The 19,231-nt window shown below is 45.2% G+C and overlaps 2 protein-coding genes across 4 annotated transcripts in view; one reads left to right on the top strand and one right to left on the bottom strand.

Moving 5' to 3' along the window:
- Positions 1-19,231, bottom strand: part of plekha6 (pleckstrin homology domain containing A6) — a 113,466-nt gene that overhangs the window by 72,182 nt on the left and 22,053 nt on the right. The window lies entirely within an intron of this gene.
- LOC147141672 (uncharacterized) lies at positions 6,501-15,444 on the top strand. The gene is made up of 2 exons (XM_086041855.1): positions 6,501-9,718; positions 13,850-15,444. Exons 1-2 carry the CDS (start codon positions 9,712-9,714, stop codon positions 15,019-15,021), a joined length of 1,179 nt encoding a protein of 392 aa, XP_085897981.1. The 5' UTR covers positions 6,501-9,711; the 3' UTR covers positions 15,022-15,444.

Raw genomic sequence — 19,231 nt, 5'->3', positions numbered from 1 at the left:
AACCAATCAGCAACCGGCGTCAGATGGAGGAGGGATTTTATGGGGCCAACGATTCGGTGAACGAATCTTTTGAACGTGTATTTTTGATGAAACTGATTTTATTGATTCAGTTCACTGAAAATAACTGTCATGCCCATCACTAGTAAGGTGCCCGGCATTGCCATAATCACAATAGTTACAATATATATACAGGGAGTCCTCATTTTACGAACGAGTTCTGTTCCTACACTGGCGATGTAACACAAATTTCTGCATATGTAGGATTTCACCGTTAAAGTCAAAATTTACGTCAAAATACTTCGTATAAAAAATGAAAATACTAAGATGATGTACGTAGCATTACTGCTAAGAAGTGGAAAGAGGGGGAGGAGAGGAGGGCGGAAAAGGCAAAGGTACTGCCGGTGCGCAGACACACGATCAAGACACTCTGTGCATACTCAACCGCACCGCGAGGAATGCTGGTCTTTGTACAGAGTTGTTCAGCGCGAACCCATCGCAAATACACAAGCAGAGGTAAACAAGCTCAGAGACACAGCACAAAAGCACACTTTTCGAGCGAGGAGGAAACTGGGTGCTTCATTCATGTGTTGAGTGACATGAATATCAAGTGTTTTATTGACAGTTGAAAGTAAAAAGCGGAAATGACGTCCATTTGTGTCACAACGCCGTGTGTCGCCGCACACAGTAGGTTATTCAAATGCTGGAGCAACTCTCTCCTCTCAATCATGTAAACGGGATATTCAGAATGTTTCAGAAATCAGAATTTTGACTTTAACACGAATATTTTGACTGCATGTAAACGTAGTCACTATGGTGCTGGGAAAAAAATCGAAACGTCATAGGTCGCATACGTCATAATATGAGGACTACCTGTACGTTGAGTTTTCCAACAATTCTTAGCCATGACCGCATTCAGAGTTTCAAATGGGCCACAATAGTGACAGCATGAGGCCAAAATGTAACGCCCATTACAAGTGGGGTACATTCAAATCATAAATTTGATTACAATTATTCTTTTTGTTCTCGTTCACGCCCTCCACTAATTTCCCATTAATTAAAAAAAAAAAAAAAACATATATATATATATATATATATATATATATATATATATATATATATATATATATACACACACACACACGCGCAGGAATGGGAAGAACATGTAAACTCCACACAGGAAGGCCAGAGCCCAGATTCGAACCTGACCTCTGTATTTTGAGCCTGTCGTGCTAATGTAATGTGATTAGGGGCGTCAAATTAGTGCATTTATTGCAATCAATTAATTCCAGTCAGGCGGCACGGTGGTCGACCGGTTAGCACGTCCGCCTCACAGTTCAGAGGTCATGGGTTCGATCCTGGCTCCGGCCTCCCTGTGTGGAGTTTGCATGTTCTCCCCGTGCCTGCGTGGGGTTTCTCCGGGTACTCCGGTTTCCTCCCACATTCCAAAAACATGCATGGTAAGTTGATTGGACTGTCTAAATTGACCCTAGGTGTGATTGTGAGTGCGGATGTTTGTCTTTGTGTGCCCTGCGATTGGCTGGCAACCAATTCAGGGTGTCCCCTGCCTACTGCCCAAAGACAGCTGGGATAGGCTCCAGCACGCCCGCAACCCTTGTGAGGATAAGCGGTATGGATAATGAATGAATGAATGAATAGTTACAGTCAGAGTTAAAGTGTTATTTTTTTTAATCGCATTAATCGAATATTTAATCTCCAACTTGAATGTTTCTGTATGATGATGAGAACCATTTTGATGCATGGTCAGTGTCACACCCTGAAGTGGACACTGATTGGCTGTCATTGTGTTTGGCATAAGCTGATAGGCTCCTATTGTAGGTGGGAGGGCAAGTTTAGGAGCAGAGAGAAGACGTGAAAATGGAGGAGCATGTGAGAGTGGTTGGTCCAATTAATGGTAAATTTAAAAAACGCCCTGACTGCACTACTGATAAAGGCAGAATGATATGCCTTCTTTGTAAGAAGGACTTTGCTTACCAAAGAAGCAGTTCAAGCCTACCACATATTATATGTAACCAGCCACGACTAATGCCAGAGCTAATAATAGCAATGAAGACGCTAAAGCAGCCAGCCATTGCAAAGCTATTCGCCAAACTACACCCGAGAACAGCCCGCGTATGAGCAAGTCTGCGACCGACAGGCTGACAAATATTCTTGCCAAGTGAATAGCGATGAACTGCAGTCCGATCAACGTAGTTGAAGACAAGGGATTAATTGAGGTGTTTCAAACAGAGTCCAATGACCCATCATACAAACCACCATGCAGAACTGCAGTGATGACTAAAATCAGCAAGATGTGTGACGGTGAAAAGAAAAGCAACCTTGATGTTTTGGGGAGGGCTTCGGATGAATTTGCTATAACCGCAGATCACTGGACGTCAACTCGCAACCACGGTTATTTTGGGGTGACTTTATTGATGGCGGGTGGAATTTCAACTCATTTTGCACTGATCGTCGTGAAAACAGAAACCACAGACTTAAATACGAAAAACAGTTCCTCAATGTGGCAAATGACCGGGTAATTGAAAAAAAGGTATACACCATAAATACAGATACATGCATATAGACAATGGTGGGCCTTTGGGCTTTTCTCAGCAATTTTTAAGTGAGATTAAAAAATAGATTAATTAGATCAATTAATTACAGATCATAATTAATGAATCTCTAAATTTTTTTAAACCTCTCGACAGCCCTAAATCTAATCTAATCTAATATAATATAATATAATATAATATAATATAATATAATATAATATACCCCCCGTGAGCCGTCACCTTATCGTGGTGGAGGGGTTTGCGCGCCCCAATGATCCTAGGAGCTACGTTGTCTGGGGCTTTATGCCCCTGGTAGGGTCACCCATGGCAAACAGGTCCTAGGTGAGGGACCAGACTAAGCACGGCTCAAAATGACCCCTTATGATGAGAAAAATTAATGGACCACGTTTTCCCTCGCCCGGACGCGGGTCACCGGGGCCCCCTTCTGGAGCCAGGCCTGGAGGTGGGGCTCGACGGCGAGCGCCTGGTGGCCGGGCCTGCACCCATGGGGCCCGGCCGGGCTCAGCCCGAAAAGGATACGTGGGTCCCCCTTCCCATGGGCTCACCACTGGTGGGAGGGGCCAAAGGGGTCGGGTGCCGTGTGAGCTGGGCGGCGGCGGAAGACGGGGACCTTGGCGGTCCGATCCCCGGCAGCAAAAACTAGCTCTTGGGACATGGAATGTCACCTCTCTGGCAGGGAAGGAGCCTGAGCTGGTGTGTGAGGCTGAGAGGTTCCGATTAGATATAGTCGGGCTCACCTCCACGCACAGCTTGGGTTCTGGTCCCAGTCCTCTCGAGAGGGGTTGGACACTCTTCCACTCTGGAGTTGCCCAGGGTGAGAGGCGCCGAGCAGGTGTGGGCATACTTATTGCCCCCCGGCTTGGCGCCTGTACATTGGGGTTTACCCCGGTGGACGAGAGGGTAGCCTCCCTCCGCCTGAGGGTGGGGGGACGGGTCCTGACTGTTGTTTGTGCTTATGCACCAAACGGCAGCGCAGAGTACCCACCCTTTTTGGAGTCCTTGGAGGGTGTGCTGGAGGGCGCTCCACCTGGGGACTCCATCGTTCTGCTGGGGGACTTCAATGCTCACGTGGGCAATGACAGTGAGACCTGGAGAGGTGTGATTGGGAGGAACGGCCCCCCCGATCTGAACCCGAGCGGTGTTCGGTTACTGGACTTCTGTGCTCATCACGGATTGTCCATAACGAACACCATGTTCAAGCATAAGGGTGTCCATATGTGCACTTGGCACCAGGATACCCTAGGCCGCAGTTCGATGATCGACTTTGTAGTCGTATCATCAGACTTGCGGCCGCATGTTTTGGACACTCGGGTGAAGAGAGGGGCGGAGCTGTCAACTGATCACCATCTGGTGGTGAGTTGGCTCCGATGGTGGGGGAAGATGCCGGTCCGACCTGGCAGACCCAAACGTATTGTGAGGGTTTGCTGGGAACGTCTGGCAGAATCCCCTGTCAGAAGGAGTTTCAACTCCCACCTCCGGCAGAACTTTTCCCACGTCCCGGGGGAGGCGGGGGACATCGAGTCCGAGTGGACCATGTTTCGTGCCTCCATTGTTGAGGCGGCCGATCGGAGCTGCGGCCGCAAGGTGGTCGGTGCCTGTCGCGGCGGCAATCCCCGAACCCGCTGGTGGACACCAGCGGTAAGGGATGCTGTCCAGCTGAAGAAGGAGTCCTATCGGGCCTTTTTGGCCTGCGGGACCCCGGAGGCAGCTGACGGGTACCGGCAAGCCAAGCGGAATGCGGCTCTGGCGGTTGCTGAGGCAAAAACCCGGGTGTGGGAGGAGTTCGGGGAGGCCATGGAAAATGACTTCCGGACGGCTTCGAGGAAATTCTGGTCCACCATCCGGCGTCTCAGGAGGGGGAAGCAGTGCACCATTAACACTGTTTATAGTGGAGATGGGGTGCTGCTGACCTCAACTCGGGACGTTGTGGGTCGGTGGGGAGAGTACTTCGAAGACCTCCTCAATTCCACCGACACGCCTTCCACTGAGGAAGCAGAGCCTGGAGACTCTGAGGTGGGCTCTCCTATCTCTGGGGTTGAAGTCACCGAGGTAGTCAAAAAGCTCCTCGGTGGCAAAGCCCCGGGGGTGGATGAGATCCGCCCGGAGTTCATAAAGGCTCTGGATGTTGAGGGGCTGTCATGGTTGACACGTCTCTTCAACATCGCGTGGACATCGGGGACAGTGCCTCTGGATTGGCAGACCGGGGTGGTGGTCCCCCTTTTTAAGAAGGGGGACCGGAGGGTGTGCTCCAATTACAGAGGGATCACACTCCTCAGCCTCCCCGGCAAGGTCTATTCAGGGGTGCTGGAGAGGAGGGTCCGTCGGATGGTCGAATCCCGGATTCAGGAGGAGCAATGTGGTTTTCGTCCTGGCCGTGGAACAGTGGACCAGCTCTACACCCTCAGCAGGGTCCTCGAGGGTGCATGGGAGTTTGCCCAACCGGTCTACATGTGTTTTGTGGACTTGGAGAAGGCGTTCGACCGTGTCCCTCGGGGAGTTCTGTGGGGGGTGCTTCGGGAGTACGGGGTACCGAGCCCCCTGATAAGGGCTGTCCGGTCCCTGTACCACCGATGCCAGAGTTTGGTCCGAATTGCCGGCAGTAAGTCGGATTCGTTTCCTGTGGGCGTTGGACTCCGCCAAGGCTGCCCTTTGTCACCGATTCTGTTCATAACCTTTATGGACAGAATTTCTAGGCGCAGCCGAGGTGTCGAGGGGGTCCGGTTTGGTGGCCTCAGTGTTGCATCTCTGCTTTTTGCAGATGATGTAGTACTGTTGGCTTCTTCAAGCCGCGATCTCCAACTCTCGCTGGAGCGGTTCGCAGCCGAGTGTGAAACGGTCGGAATGAAGATCAGCACCTCCAAATCTGAGACCATGGTCCTCAGTCGGAAAAGGGTGGCGTGCCCTCTCCAGGTCGGGGATGAGATTCTGCCCCAAGTGGAGGAGTTCAAGTATCTTGGGGTCTTGTTCACGAGTGAGGGTAAGATGGAACGGGAGATCGACAGGCGGATCGGTGCAGCGTCTGCTGTGATGCGGACCCTGTATCGGTCTGTCGTGGTGAAGAAGGAGCTTAGCCGAAAGGCGAAGCTCTCAATTTACCGGTCGATCTACGTTCCTACTCTCACCTATGGTCATGAGCTGTGGGTCATGACCGAAAGAACAAGATCTCGGATACAAGCGGCCGAAATGGGTTTCCTTCGCAGGGTGTCCGGGCTCTCCCTTAGAGATAGGGTGAGAAGTTCGGCCATCCGGGAGGGACTCAGAGTCGAGCCGCTGCTCCTCCGCGTCGAGAGGAGCCAGTTGAGGTGGCTCGGGCATCTGATTAGGATGCCTCCTGGACGCCTCCCTGGTGAGGTGTTCCGGGCATGTCCCACCGGCAGGAGACCCCGAGGACGACCCAGAACACGCTGGAGAGACTATGTCTCCCGGCTTGCCTGGGAACGCCTTGGGATCCTTCCGGAAGAGCTGGAGGATGTTGCTGGGGAGAGGGAAGTCTGGGCTTCCCTGCTGAAGCTGCTGCCTCCGCGACCCGACTTCGGATAAGCGGGAGATAATGGATAATATAATATAATATAATATAATATAATATAATATAATATAATAATATAATATAATATAATATAATATAATATAATATAATATAATATGCTATGCTATGCTATGCTATGCTATGCTATGCTATGCTATGCTATGCTATGCTATGCTATGCTATGCTCCGGTTTCCTCCCACAGTCCAAAAACATGCATGGTAAGTTGATTGGACTGTCTAAATTGCCCCTAGGTGTGATTGTGAGTGTGGATGTTTGTCTTTGTGTGCCCTGCGATTGGCTGGCAACCAATTCAGGGTGTCCCCCGCTCACTGCCCAAAGACAGCTGGGATAGGCTCCAGCACGCCCCGCGACCCTTGTGAGGATAAGCGGTACAGAAAATGGATGGATGGATGGATAATATAATATAATATAATATAATATAATATAAAAATAAGACATATTTTATTAGCAATGCTTGTGTTCTGCAATCGAGGAGTATGCAGAATTATGTTTCTACTATTACATAATATATTGAAATAACTGTCCCACACTAATGTTTTTGACATAATGTTAAAAACATGGATATTCAGACAAGTTATTCAGAAAGTGGATTTCTATATATTGACTGCTCTGCTATGGGCTTTTCCCATCTTTTTCACTTTTTTCCCTTGTTTCTCAACCGCAGTATTCTATTTTCTGAAAATGGGCAAGGATGCACAATTTATACTGGTTCGGAATCAGAAAAAAAATATAGCATAAACATTTTACGAGTAAAATATCAACTGTAAACAGTATTGTATCAAAAGGTATCGAACTGTGACACCAAAGTATCACATCGAACCAAACCATAAGTGTTGTGTATCGTTGCAACCCTAATAAATATACATTTTAGGCTACGTTCACACTGCAGCTCAATTCCGATTTTTGTCTGAGTATTTTCATGCAATGTGAACAGTACAATTCAGATTTCCTTCAAATACGACCTGGGCTTCTTTCGTATGTGGATATAAATCTGATGTATACGATTAACATCCACATGAATGTACATGATGTGTCTGCAGTATGAACGCTCATCCGTACACATTTATTTACTTCCATAAACACTGTGCTACGTAACGTGTTTTTTTTTTTTTTTTGGTACACATTAGTCGACGTCATGCTATGTCTGCATACGTGTCACATCACAGATTTACCAAACCATCTGAATTGAGCAGCACACTCATTACACTCTGCAGTGTGAACGCATGTCTTGAAAGTTTGTAAAAATGCACAAAAGTTTAAAGTAAAAATAAAAAAATAATCTACTTTTATTTCAACATGTAACTTTTTTGTGTTTTTCTGTTTTTCCTTAATACCACAGGCTCTGTTGGCTGTTAATTGCTCTGGGGCTTCTTCGTAGTCGTGGGGCCACAAGCAAAGGCCTTGGGGAGGGCTCTGGCCGTAAGCAGACCCATGTCTGCCTTGATAAAGATGGTGTAAATATTATCATGCAATTGCAATCATAGCAGGTGTTTGCTATGAATCACCTGCTGTTCGGTTTGCAGAAATACTCAGCAGTAGGGCAAATGACACAGACAACAGACGTCTGTCCCAGTTGGCAAATTCAAATGATTTCCACATTCAGTTGATTGAAGGTGGCACGGAGCCACCAGAGGACGCATGCTGTCCTCTGGTGGGAAAAACAGCACATACACATGCACACCATTTTAGTTTATGTATACGTACTGTACTCTTGTCTATCCATCCATCCACTGTATTTATTTATTAGTTTAAATATAGTTGTGGCTGGAGTTTGCACAAATAGACTGAATTGATTACTGCTGTCCCTGTTCTTAAATGCCAGAGGAAAGGTTGACGGCCACAGACATGTTTTATTCAACAAACCGACAGTACATTGTACAATTGCAAAGCATTCACAGCACTTCACGGTTTTCACATTTTGTTATCTTAAACCACATTCAAAATTGGAATAAATTATTCCCCCCCTAAAAATTCTACACACAACACCCCATAATTTTATTGTTTTTAATTTTTGCAAACTTTATTAAAAATGTTAAAAAGCAGCTTAATTTTGGTAAATTCAGTTGATTGGACATGATTTGGAACCACATTTGTCTATATATAAGGTCTCACAGGTAACACTGTAGCTGTGTCCAAATTTACAGGCTGCGTCCTTTGAAGGCTGCATTTTCGGCCGCATGATGTCACTTCAATCGATTGCCCGTGGTTTTCAAATTCTAGAAAGACAATTCACAGGCTGGGTCCTTCAACGCATTCTAAATACTCCTCCGCATGTAGCCTCCGTAGACCATGTAAACCGTGGCCATTTTGTATAGTCTTAATGTGAATTTGGACATCACGGGCGGTCGATTCACCCTTGAATCGAGGTCATGTGACCAAAAATGCGGCTTTCGGAGGACCCAGCCTGTGACTTTGGACAAAGCCTATATGTCAAAGCACAAGGTACAAATCTAGGAAAGGGTACCGAATATTTTCTGGTGCTTTTAAGGTTCCAATGAGCTCATCACAAGGACCGCTCATCTAATATGAGCAATCTGGGGAGAAGGGCTTTAGTCAGGGAGGTGACTAAGAACCCAATGGTCACTCTGTCAGAGCGCCAGCATCCTCTATGAAGAAAGGACAATTTGGGCCGTGCACAAACATTTGTTCAGTGGGATACGGCCCACACTCGGAGTAGTGGTGGTACTCGATTAATGGTTGACAGTAAAAAAAAAAAGTTTACTGTAGCTGATCAATTTTATGTTGTATTAACGAATATTAATGATGTTCACCACTTGATGGCAGGCCAATTACTATATCTTCTTCTCTGATACCGTCATGCTGAAAAGCAAGACCAAATTAGGTCAAGAAAATGTTGTTTTTCAGTTAAAATAAGAAGCAGATTACATTCTGACCTGAATTTAAAAGCATCTGCCTAGTTTGCTTCGAAACACTATCAGCCATGACAGATTGCAATCTGTCACCACTACATCACTGATCTCAAAATCAAACAAACAACAATTGTTAACAGTTCGTTTTAAGTGCATGAGGAGTTACTAAATTAGTGTACTCCAAAAACATGGTTATATTCAATGCTTAAAGGGACCATTGATTGGGCTGAACATTGGCACTTATGTAACAGGTCTTTATGTAAAGATGATATCAGCACTAAAATTCCCCCCCCCTGAAAAACTACCGTAAGTAGTGATTTAATGCATTTTTTATGACTACATTCAGCACATCTTAATGACACCCATTAATTATGAGTGGGGACTGATTTTTTACATATAAGCCTGGCTACGTCATTGAAAGAAGGAGGTAAGCCTTGTAATATTGTTTCCTGACTTGCTTTGTCATATTCTGTTCCCTCCTTGGCTACGTTAGGACTGCAGTCCTTAATGCTCAAAATGGATTTTTGTGCAAAATCCGATTTTTGTGTGTAATTGTTCACATTAGGGCGGCACGGTGATCGACTGGTTATCACGTCCGCCTCACAGTTCAGAGGTCGTGGGTTCGATCCCGGCTCCGGACTCCCTTTGTGGATTTTGCATGTTCTCCCAGTGCCTGCGTGGGTTTTCTCCGGGTACTCCGGTTTCCTCCCACATTCCAATAACATGCATGGTGAGTTGATTGGACTCTCTAAATTGCCCCTAGGTTTGATTGTGAGTGCGAATGTTTGTCTTTGTGTGCCCTGAAATTGGCTGGCAACCAATTCAGGGTGTCCCCTGCCTACTGCCCGAAGACAGCTGGGATAGGCTCCAGCATGCCCCGCGACCCTTGTGAAGATAAGCGGTATCGATAATGGATGGATGGATGGATGTTCACACTAAACATTAATGGCGACCTTAGTCCGTCTGGTGTGTGAACCAAACAAAAACGTCACTCAAAACGCATTGTTTGCAGATGCAAAAATGGATGCTGATGCAGAAACCCACGCTTGTGTAGCAAATTCAGCAAAATATTTACTTAATTACATATTTACTTACTACTTTTTTATTTATCCATCCATCCATTATCGATACCGCTTATCCTCACAAGGGTCGCGGGGCGTGCTAGAGCCTATCCCAGCTGTCTTCGGGCAGTAGGCGGGGGACACCCTGAATTGGTACTTTTTTATTTATTAATATTTATTTATTTTCCTCTAGTTCGTCCGCCATGACTGTTGTTATTCCCGCTCACGCTGCGCGGAATGATAATTTCTGTCACTTTTCAATCACATAAAGTCGGATACATGTGACCTGTCCTTTCAGACCAGGGGCGGAGCCAGAATGTGGCTAATTGGTGGGTCTGGAAAAACCAGCGTGGGCCTGAATATTTCTCTCACTGGTCACAATGTTCCTGTCCCGACACATTGTATATTCAAATACAGTGGTACCTCTACTTACGAAATTAATTGGTTCTGGAAGAAATTTCTTAAGTAGAAAATTTTGTAAGTAGAGACGAGTTTTCCATGTTAATGCCCTAATATGTTCCAGTTACCCCAATATTCAGACATAAATGTTTTATAAAGCCTAAAAATGCACCAAAACATGTAACAAATACATGTTACAATTAGATTATTGCACAATAAATTAGAGTTGTGCATAATGTAAATAACAAAGAATAGAGTAAAGAATAAAAATGATGGTCATTTACTTTTTAATTGCTGTCCTCGTCGTTTTTTGCCCCCTTTGGTTCATTTTCTCGATCCGAAGTGGTTTTTGCCTAGCGTTTTGTAAAAAACTGATCCAAGGACGTTTGCTTTTGTCGGCTTTTAACAATCCTTCGAAAATGTGTCCAAGACAAACATCATCGTAGTGAGCGATCGCCCGACTGGTGAACACTTTTTCTGGGTGATTCTTTTCAACAAATTCCAAAACTTCATGGAATTCCAGTCCTCCTTTTGAACTTCTCAAACCACCCACGCGACGCCTTAAACTCCCAGTGTTATTTCACCGACGTTCCCTCGCCTCCTTCACAAGGTCATTAAAAATGACAGTTGCCTTTTCGCAAATTATGTCCTCGGTCACTGTGTCACCAGCCAACTCTTTCTCCTTTATTCACACGAGTAACAATCTCTCCATATTATCGTTCACTGCCGACCCCCTCTTCAAAATTATAGTGAGGCCTTTGGATGGAGTTATAGCTTTTATGGCTTCCTTTTGTTTTACTAAAGTGGCGACTGTCGATACATTACGGTCATACTCTTTGGCGAGATCAACCGAACGCATCCCCTTTTCATACTTTTCAATTATGTCTTGCTTTGTTTGTACGGACAAAACAACTCTTTTCTTTTTTTCTTTTCCTCGTTTCTCCATCACCTTTTTTGGATCCATAGCAAATACTGCACTGTGATTCACGGAAAACTATCGTAACACCTCATGGCCCGAGTGGCGAATGACGAGGATGCTGCATAGACATATTTATGGTAGATATATCTATCTACCTGTCTATCTACACACACAGACACATATGGTAGAGGTCCCTCTTAGCCAATGGGATGCCAGGAAGATGCGAGGCAATAGCCAATGGCAGAGCAGCTATGAGTATGTTGCGTTCAGTAACCTCTGGAACTCCGAGTTGCAGCCCATACTGTACTGTATTTTTGCCTCTCGTATCCTTAAATTTATCTCGTAACAAGAGGCAATATTGTCCTGTTGGGGCGTTTCGTAACTTGAAAATTTCGTATGAAGAGACGTTCATAAGTAGAGGTACCACTGTAACTGAATAAAAGTTCAGATCTTCCTTGGAAAACCACAATCATGCCATTCTTTATATTGAATAAAATAAAAAACACAACAAAACACACATTTAAAATATAATGTAATAATGATTTACGAAAAATTTAAAAGTATATATTTTTTCATTATTGTCACTGGGTAGGCAGTGTGTCAATCTGGGTGGGCCTGTGCACACCCAGACCCACCCACGCCTCCGCCCTTGGTTCCGACTGAGGTTGCAAGAAATCAGATACATATCCAATCTATTACCACATATGTATATGCTCTAACCTGTCTCCTGTATGATGTGACAGAAAGAAACAGAATGCAATTCTACAGTATAACGGGTCTTCATTTACATTTACTTCCTGGTGGCCTAGCACAGGTGCTGAGATGGCATCAGGACACAAAGCATGACTAACAACAATTTAGAAAGCTGTGCTGCAAGTAAACCTTACTCCTTCACTCAAGAAGAACTGTGATGGCAACTAATTATAGAGCCCAAGGGTATTAGCCTCCTTACCAGCATGTCTGCCTGTCACGACACGACTTTGGTTTCAGCCAATGTGATGCACTCACAAGATCTTGATTTCTGACTTACCGTATTTTCCGGACTATAAGCCGCGACTTTTTTCCTAGATTTTGAGCCATGCAGCTTATAGTACGGTGCAGCTATTCTGTGGATTTTTCTTCCACCGCTCTAACTGGAATGACAGTACAATTCAATACAATACATTTCCCATTAACTGGATGTGACTGCAGGTGGTGGAGTCAAAGCAAGGGCGCCATAGACTAGGTTATTGCATTAGGTGCTGTAATGCTTTGATTTTATGTTTTCCTAGAGGTGCCTGAAGTGCACATCAAAGCAATTGGCTGATGTTACGGCTGTTCTGTTGTTTCGATGTGAAATGCTATTGTTGATTTAGCACGTCGTGTGTTAGATTGGCTGACTTTATTAACATAAAACAAGACAGGTGCATATGTAGAATGTAGTAGAACAATAGATGGTGGAGTCTGGTGGACATTGGCTGACAAACTGGAGCGGCAGTCGGCAGTGAAATGAAGATAAGTACTGTTTATTTTCTCTTGGTTCTCTTCTGTGTTAATCAGCAACGTTGCTGCAGTGTTAAAAGGCACTGTTAGGAAAGAATGTGCTCAGTTACATACATGTACATTTACAGTTCATAATCGTACTGTAAATGCAGTAAATATAAAAGTTTTCAACATAGATAGGTGCGGCTTATATAAAGATGCGGCCTATTTAAGGTTTTTTCCAAAATGTTCTAAAAATAGAGTAGGCACGGCTAATATAACGGTGCGGCTTATAGCCCGGAAAATGCGGTAAATGGAAATTGTTGTCCAAATGGTATGAATGGTATACAAACAAGTCTGAGCAGAGAACACACCGGATCCATTTACCATAAGATGTGGTGGGTGGTAAATAGTTACTCAGGAAGTATGAGATCTAAATCTTATTGATTGATCATCAGCATTATGACTTAAAACTTTCCATCACACTGTTTTTGTATGATTCCTTAGTATCCAATTCAGATTTTGACACTGATTTTGGTTTTCCCGGTCCCTTCCACGGTCATTATTCAAGCCCTTGTCAGTTTTTGTCGCGTTTGTCTGATGATGATCCCTTAGTGTCCACTCCAGAGCCCTTACCATCAGACTCTGGCTTGGGCACCGGGTTGGCCATTTACACGGGACCCCCACGGGGTGGCGAACGAGTAGAAGTGCTGGTTATTCTAGTAAGTCCGCTTTTTCCAAGTCGCGTCACTCCGAACCTGTACCTTTAGGGTCCACCACTGAACCCTTCCCTTCAGACACTTGGGTGCCCGTTTGGCCATTTACACGGGACCCCCATGGGGTGGCCAATGTAGGTGTCCGAGTAGAGATTCTGGTTCCTCCTTAGCTTTTTCCAAGTCACATCTTTACAAACCTATACCCAAGCCATTACACTCAGCATCTCGTTCACTGTGTACTTCTTCACCTAGTCCCGTTCATCAGGTTTCTTCTGGTTTACCTTCCTCACTATTTGTACTCCCAGCCCCTCGTGTCTCGTACGCGTCCCAACCTCTATGGTGGCAGGCACCCATGCCAGCTTCTCGGCAGTTACAGGCCCCATTCCGGTGCCTCAGCAATTGCCGGCCCCCGTCCCGGTGCCTCGGCAGTGCCAGGCCCCCTTTCTGGCACCTCAGCAACTACAGGCTCCCATGCCGGCTCCTCGGCATTGCCAGGAACCCTTCCCGGCGCCTCAGCAAATGCGAGCCCCTGTCCCAGTGCCTCGGCAGTGCCATGCCCCCTTCCCGGCACCTCAGCAAATACAGGCTCCCATGTCGGCTCCTCTGCACCTGGTACCTCTGCAGTGCCAGGCCCTCTTCCAGGCACCTCGGCAACTACAGGCTTCCATGCTGGCTCCTCTGCAGTGCCAAGCCAGCTTCCGGCACCTCAGCATATGCTGGCCCCCGTTCTAGTGCCTCTGCAGTGCCAGGCTCATCTTCCGGCGCCTCAGCAAATCCGGGCCCCCGTCCTGATATCTTGGCAGTGCCAGGCACCCTTCCTGGCACTTCGACAACGACAGGCTCCCATGCTGGCTCCTCTGCAGTGCCAGGCCCCCTTCCTGGCACCCTGGCAACTACAGGCTCCCATGCCAGCCCCTCTGCACCTGATGCCTCAGCAGTGCCATGCCCTCTTCCCGACACTTCGGCAACTACAGGCTCCCATGCCGGCTCCTCTGCAGTGTCAGGCCCTCTTCCCGGCACCTCAGCAAATGCAGGCCCCCATCCTGGCTCCTCAGCACCACCAGGCTCTGACTCTTCCCCAGCAGCACAAGCTTTGCAGCCTCCTTCCGATCCTGCTCTTGCGGCGCAAGGCCTTTGGCTGCCATCTGACTCTGTTCCCGCGGCGCAACCTCTGTGGCTGCCCTTGGATTCTGCTACGATGGCGCAAGGCCTTCGACTGCCCTCTGACTCGGCTCTGGCGGCGCAACCTCTGCGGATGCTCTTGGATTCTGCTACAGCTGCACAAGGCCTGAGGCTGCCTTCATCCCCTGTGTGGCCCCCTGGACACCCACCGGACTGGCCCCGCCAAGACCCTCTCTCTGGCCTCCTGGACGCCCACCAGACTGGTCCTGCTATGACCCTCTCGTCAGGCCTCCTGGATTTCCACCGGACTGGCCCCGGCAAGAACCTTGGGTCTGGCCTTCGGGAGGGCCACTAGATTGTCCCCGCCACAACCCTCTGGACTGGTTCCGCTGGGGAACCTCTTGCCTGGCCTTCTCTGATCTGTTATTGATTTTGGTTTTGATTTAGTTTCATATTTTCGAATTGTTTTTCTTTTTTTTTTGTTTGTTTTCTTTGTGACCTTGTTTCTGTTGTTGTTTTAGATTCTTGAGGGGGGCGGGGGGCCTCCTGTTTTGACTGGTTGTTTATGTGTTGTATCAGTTGCTCTGCAGATGTTGTGGTATTTTTATTCTTTGTGCTGTTGTATAGGCCTGAAGTCTTACAGTTTAAAAGTTTGAGTTAAACACTGACACAATGTCAGTACATCAAACCTTCTTGGAGTGAGGATGCGAACTCTCTTCCAGTCTTGATCTTGGTTGTTACTTTGTATTTTTATTGATAAAGACTTTTTATTCTTGAACTTCATGTAATATCTGCGTATGGGTCCAAATATCGCTCCTCACATGACACTTTTGTTCAAACAATTATTTGATTTTATAGAACACATCTCATCCACATATGTATGCAATGAACAGAAAATGTTCCTTTTTGAATGTATCTACTAATATTACCCCATATCATTAAATTCACTTTCAAACAGAATGATAATGAAACATTTGGAATAAGGCAAAACGCGAAAACAATGTCAATTAGGGTTGAAGTATTTCATTTACAATGTCTTAGACTGGGTAGTTCACATGCTTTAAAAAGTAAGAGGTTTTTGTTCAATCGTCCACCTTTGAGGTGGCTTATCAGACTGGAAATAAAATGTTAATTCTTGAAATTAGAGTAGTTTGCTTGTGTATTCATTCAGCAGCCATTAATCAGACAACACATGTGAGTGGGCGAACGAGAGACGTGAGAGGTGTTTACCTATACTGTGCCTTTACTCACACGTGTGTAGCTTTGAAACTAGGTGTGACAAAATTCCACATTATATGAGATTACAAAAACCAAGTTTACAAACTGATCTGTAAAGTGTTGTTTTTGTTTTCAGAATACTGAACTGTGACTGGCTTCTTTGGAAATGCTTCAGCTACAATATAACTGATATATGAAACACAATAACTGCTCAACTGCAATTCACAAGTCTGCACTTTACAATCCTGCATTTGTGCATGTCCCTTGCGTGTTATTGTGTTTCTAAAGAAAAGGAATGTGTTTCTTTGTGTTTACAATTTTTCCAGGCGCGCCTGCACAAACCCAGGCTGACACAAACACACCCACATCTGTTCACTCTCTCTTTGCTTCCAAAGCTCTCTCTCACTGGCTCTCCCACTCCTCCCCTCACTGCCCCGCTCTTGAAACAACCCTGCCCACCATCACTTTTAAATTTACTTCACATTTTCCCACTGCATACCCCCTCCAGTTCAGAGGCTAGAATGAGAGGAATTTAAACTGGGCGAGAAACAAAAATTCTGTATTTGCAGGAATGATTTTTTTTTCTCTCAATTATATTTCATTGAAAACAAATCAAGCAGCTGGCTTAAAAAAAATTTCTTTCTTTCTTTTTTCTTTCCTTCTTTGTCTCTTTCATTCTTTCTTTCTACAACTCAACTTTGGTTTCATTTGCCCACAGAATAGTTTACCATTAGCATTGCGGAACATACAGGTGGTCTTTTCAAAACTTCAAGGATTCAGATTTTGTTTGTTTGTCTGTTTGTTTGTTTGTTTGTTTTTGGGAGAACAGTGACTTCCTCTGTGGATTCCTCTCATGAACTCAGTTCTTAATGTTTTACTTCTTGTAGATTTGTCAATAGAGATACAACCCTCACGATTAATTCATAAATACGACATCAGCGTGCAACAAACCCATTGAATCATTGTAGAAATCCATTCACTGAATGCAGTATTGTTATTATTATTATCTTTTATATATTTTTAAAAACACCCTCCTGAGTGTGGCACAACTAATATGTTGTGTGAGGTTAGTGTTGTCACACACAGACGCATGATTGGTGGTTGAATGCGGTCTCCAAGAGTCCACTTGGCAGCTGCCAATTTTACATCATCCACAGGTGGGGATCTTGCAGTTCCTTATACATGTACTTTGCCCGCGGCAATCTCCTGTATGGACTCCTGTGAGTCCTTCCACCATGTAGACCGTGTGCTTCTCTCTGAGCTGAATTTAAAGGGAATGAGGATAACCGCAGGTCCCTGATAGTGTAGTGGTACACACGCCTGAGTTGTGTGCAGGCAGCGTGGGATCGATTCCCGCTCAGTGAAAGTGTCTATGTGTGCCCTGCGACTGGCTGGCGACCAGTTCAGGGTGTAGTCTGCCTTCGCCCACTGACGGCTGGGATAGGCTCCAGCAACTCCACGCGACCATGTATAGGATAAGCGGTTTGGAAGATGACATGACAGGATAACCGCTTCGATTGGCCAGGAATAAATCAGCTGTGTTCACTGCCATGAAGCACAAATGCCCATTTCTAACTGCGCCTCCACACATGTGCATGCATAGTTAGACTGCACTTTGCACTACACTCGCACTTGTTCACGAAAATAGGGCGCTGAGTAGTTGTCTGTTCCATGCATGGTAATACACTGGGGTTAAGGGGGGCAATAACCCGGTTTAACCCTAATTTATTTATTGATTTGATTTTAAAACAATTACAAAGTTCAATGTAATGTAATCAATGTAGGCTAAATACTAAAAATAGCATTTTATTTCCCATAATGCCACAGGGTACTGACTTGCGCATGCGCATTGCGCAAGTAAAAAAACAACTGTTTTTAGCATTTGGCCTACATTTTACCAATATGGTTGAAAATTAAGAAAACATTGTTTCTTACTAATTTTCATGGTTTTATTATGTCTGCAGTGATTTCTGTTCAGCATTTTTTCCATAATACCACAGAATATTGCAAGTCAAAACCCCGTGGCATTATGAGAAGAAATGCTGAAGAGCAGACATAATAAAACCATAATAATTACTATTTGTAATAAATAATGTTTACTTACTTAATTTTCAAACATATAGGCCAAATGCAAAGCAAATGCTAAAAACAAACAGACGACTGAAAATGACATCACAAATGCTCAGGGCTCAGGTAACGCCCAATCATGGCTGACCCGTTTTCTTAAACTGAGCCGTGATTGGTCATTACCTGAGCCCTGAGAAGTTGTCCTTTTGTCTCTTCTGTCGACTGAGAATGACATCACAACTGCTCAGGGCTCAGGTAACGACTAATCACAGCTCAGCTTCATAAAACAGATCAGCCGTGATTGGTCGTTACCTGAGCCCTGAGCAGTTGTGATGTCATTTTTAGTCGACAGAAGTGACAAAATGGCCGCCCCCCTGAGATGGCTAAAAACATAAGCAACATTTATCAGAATGCCGTGTTTCAACTAGTGGGCCTGCCAGGAACATATTCTTGAAGAAAATGTGTTTGGGTTGATTTCCTCAATACAATACCTCGTGGCATTATGGGAAAAAGTGTTTTTTTTTATCATTTAGCCTACACTTTATCAATACATTCCAAAGAGTTTTCCAGTCATAAATGTTTACCCCACACTGGCAGTTCCATGCTTCCATATGAACATTGTTGTGGTGTGTATCATACTTTTATTGAAAAAAAAGAGGCAACCTCTCAAGTTAGTGGAGTCATAAAAATCTTGTGTTTTTGGTTTGTTCCATAGCGTTTGTTAAAACATTTAGCAATGTTGCGACTTTGCAAGTGATCCTTTTGCGGATGGTAGACATAAAACAAAAAAAGGAAGACTGTTGCAGAAATGACATGAAAGTTGTACTTGACAAGGTGAAGCCTCACTCCCGAACTTGTCTGTAAGGCAACAGCAAAAGGCACATTGCCTGGCAGTTACTATTGATTGAGTCTGTGATTGGCTGGCGACAAGTTCTGGGTGTATCCCGCCTCTCACCCAAGAGTACGTCAAAAAGGAAAGGTTGGCTAGTGTTCTCAAATAAACAAAAGCGTATGTGAAACTTAGTGTCTTGCATGGCTTCTTGTGGGATGGGCTCATTTATCTTCATTCAAGAAACATATCAGCATCAACGGCAACATATACTTGGACGTCTACAGAATATTGTCTGCCAGTTTAAGGATGCAACTATTGATTGGCAACATCATGCAACTAGATAATGTCTCAAAACACACTGCCAAAACATGGTCTTCATGGAAAATATGGAGGAGGTTTTAGCTCAGTTAGTCTCCAGACTTAAACCCTATAGAGCAGACATAGGCAT

The sequence above is a fragment of the Filicampus tigris genome, chromosome 9 (genome assembly GCF_054856515.1).
Source record: "Filicampus tigris isolate MCC_2025a chromosome 9, RoL_Ftig_1.0, whole genome shotgun sequence".
Lineage (NCBI taxonomy): Eukaryota > Metazoa > Chordata > Actinopteri > Syngnathiformes > Syngnathidae > Filicampus > Filicampus tigris.
Note: the sequence above shows the minus strand (reverse complement) of the source record. Positions and strands in the feature narration are given on the sequence as shown.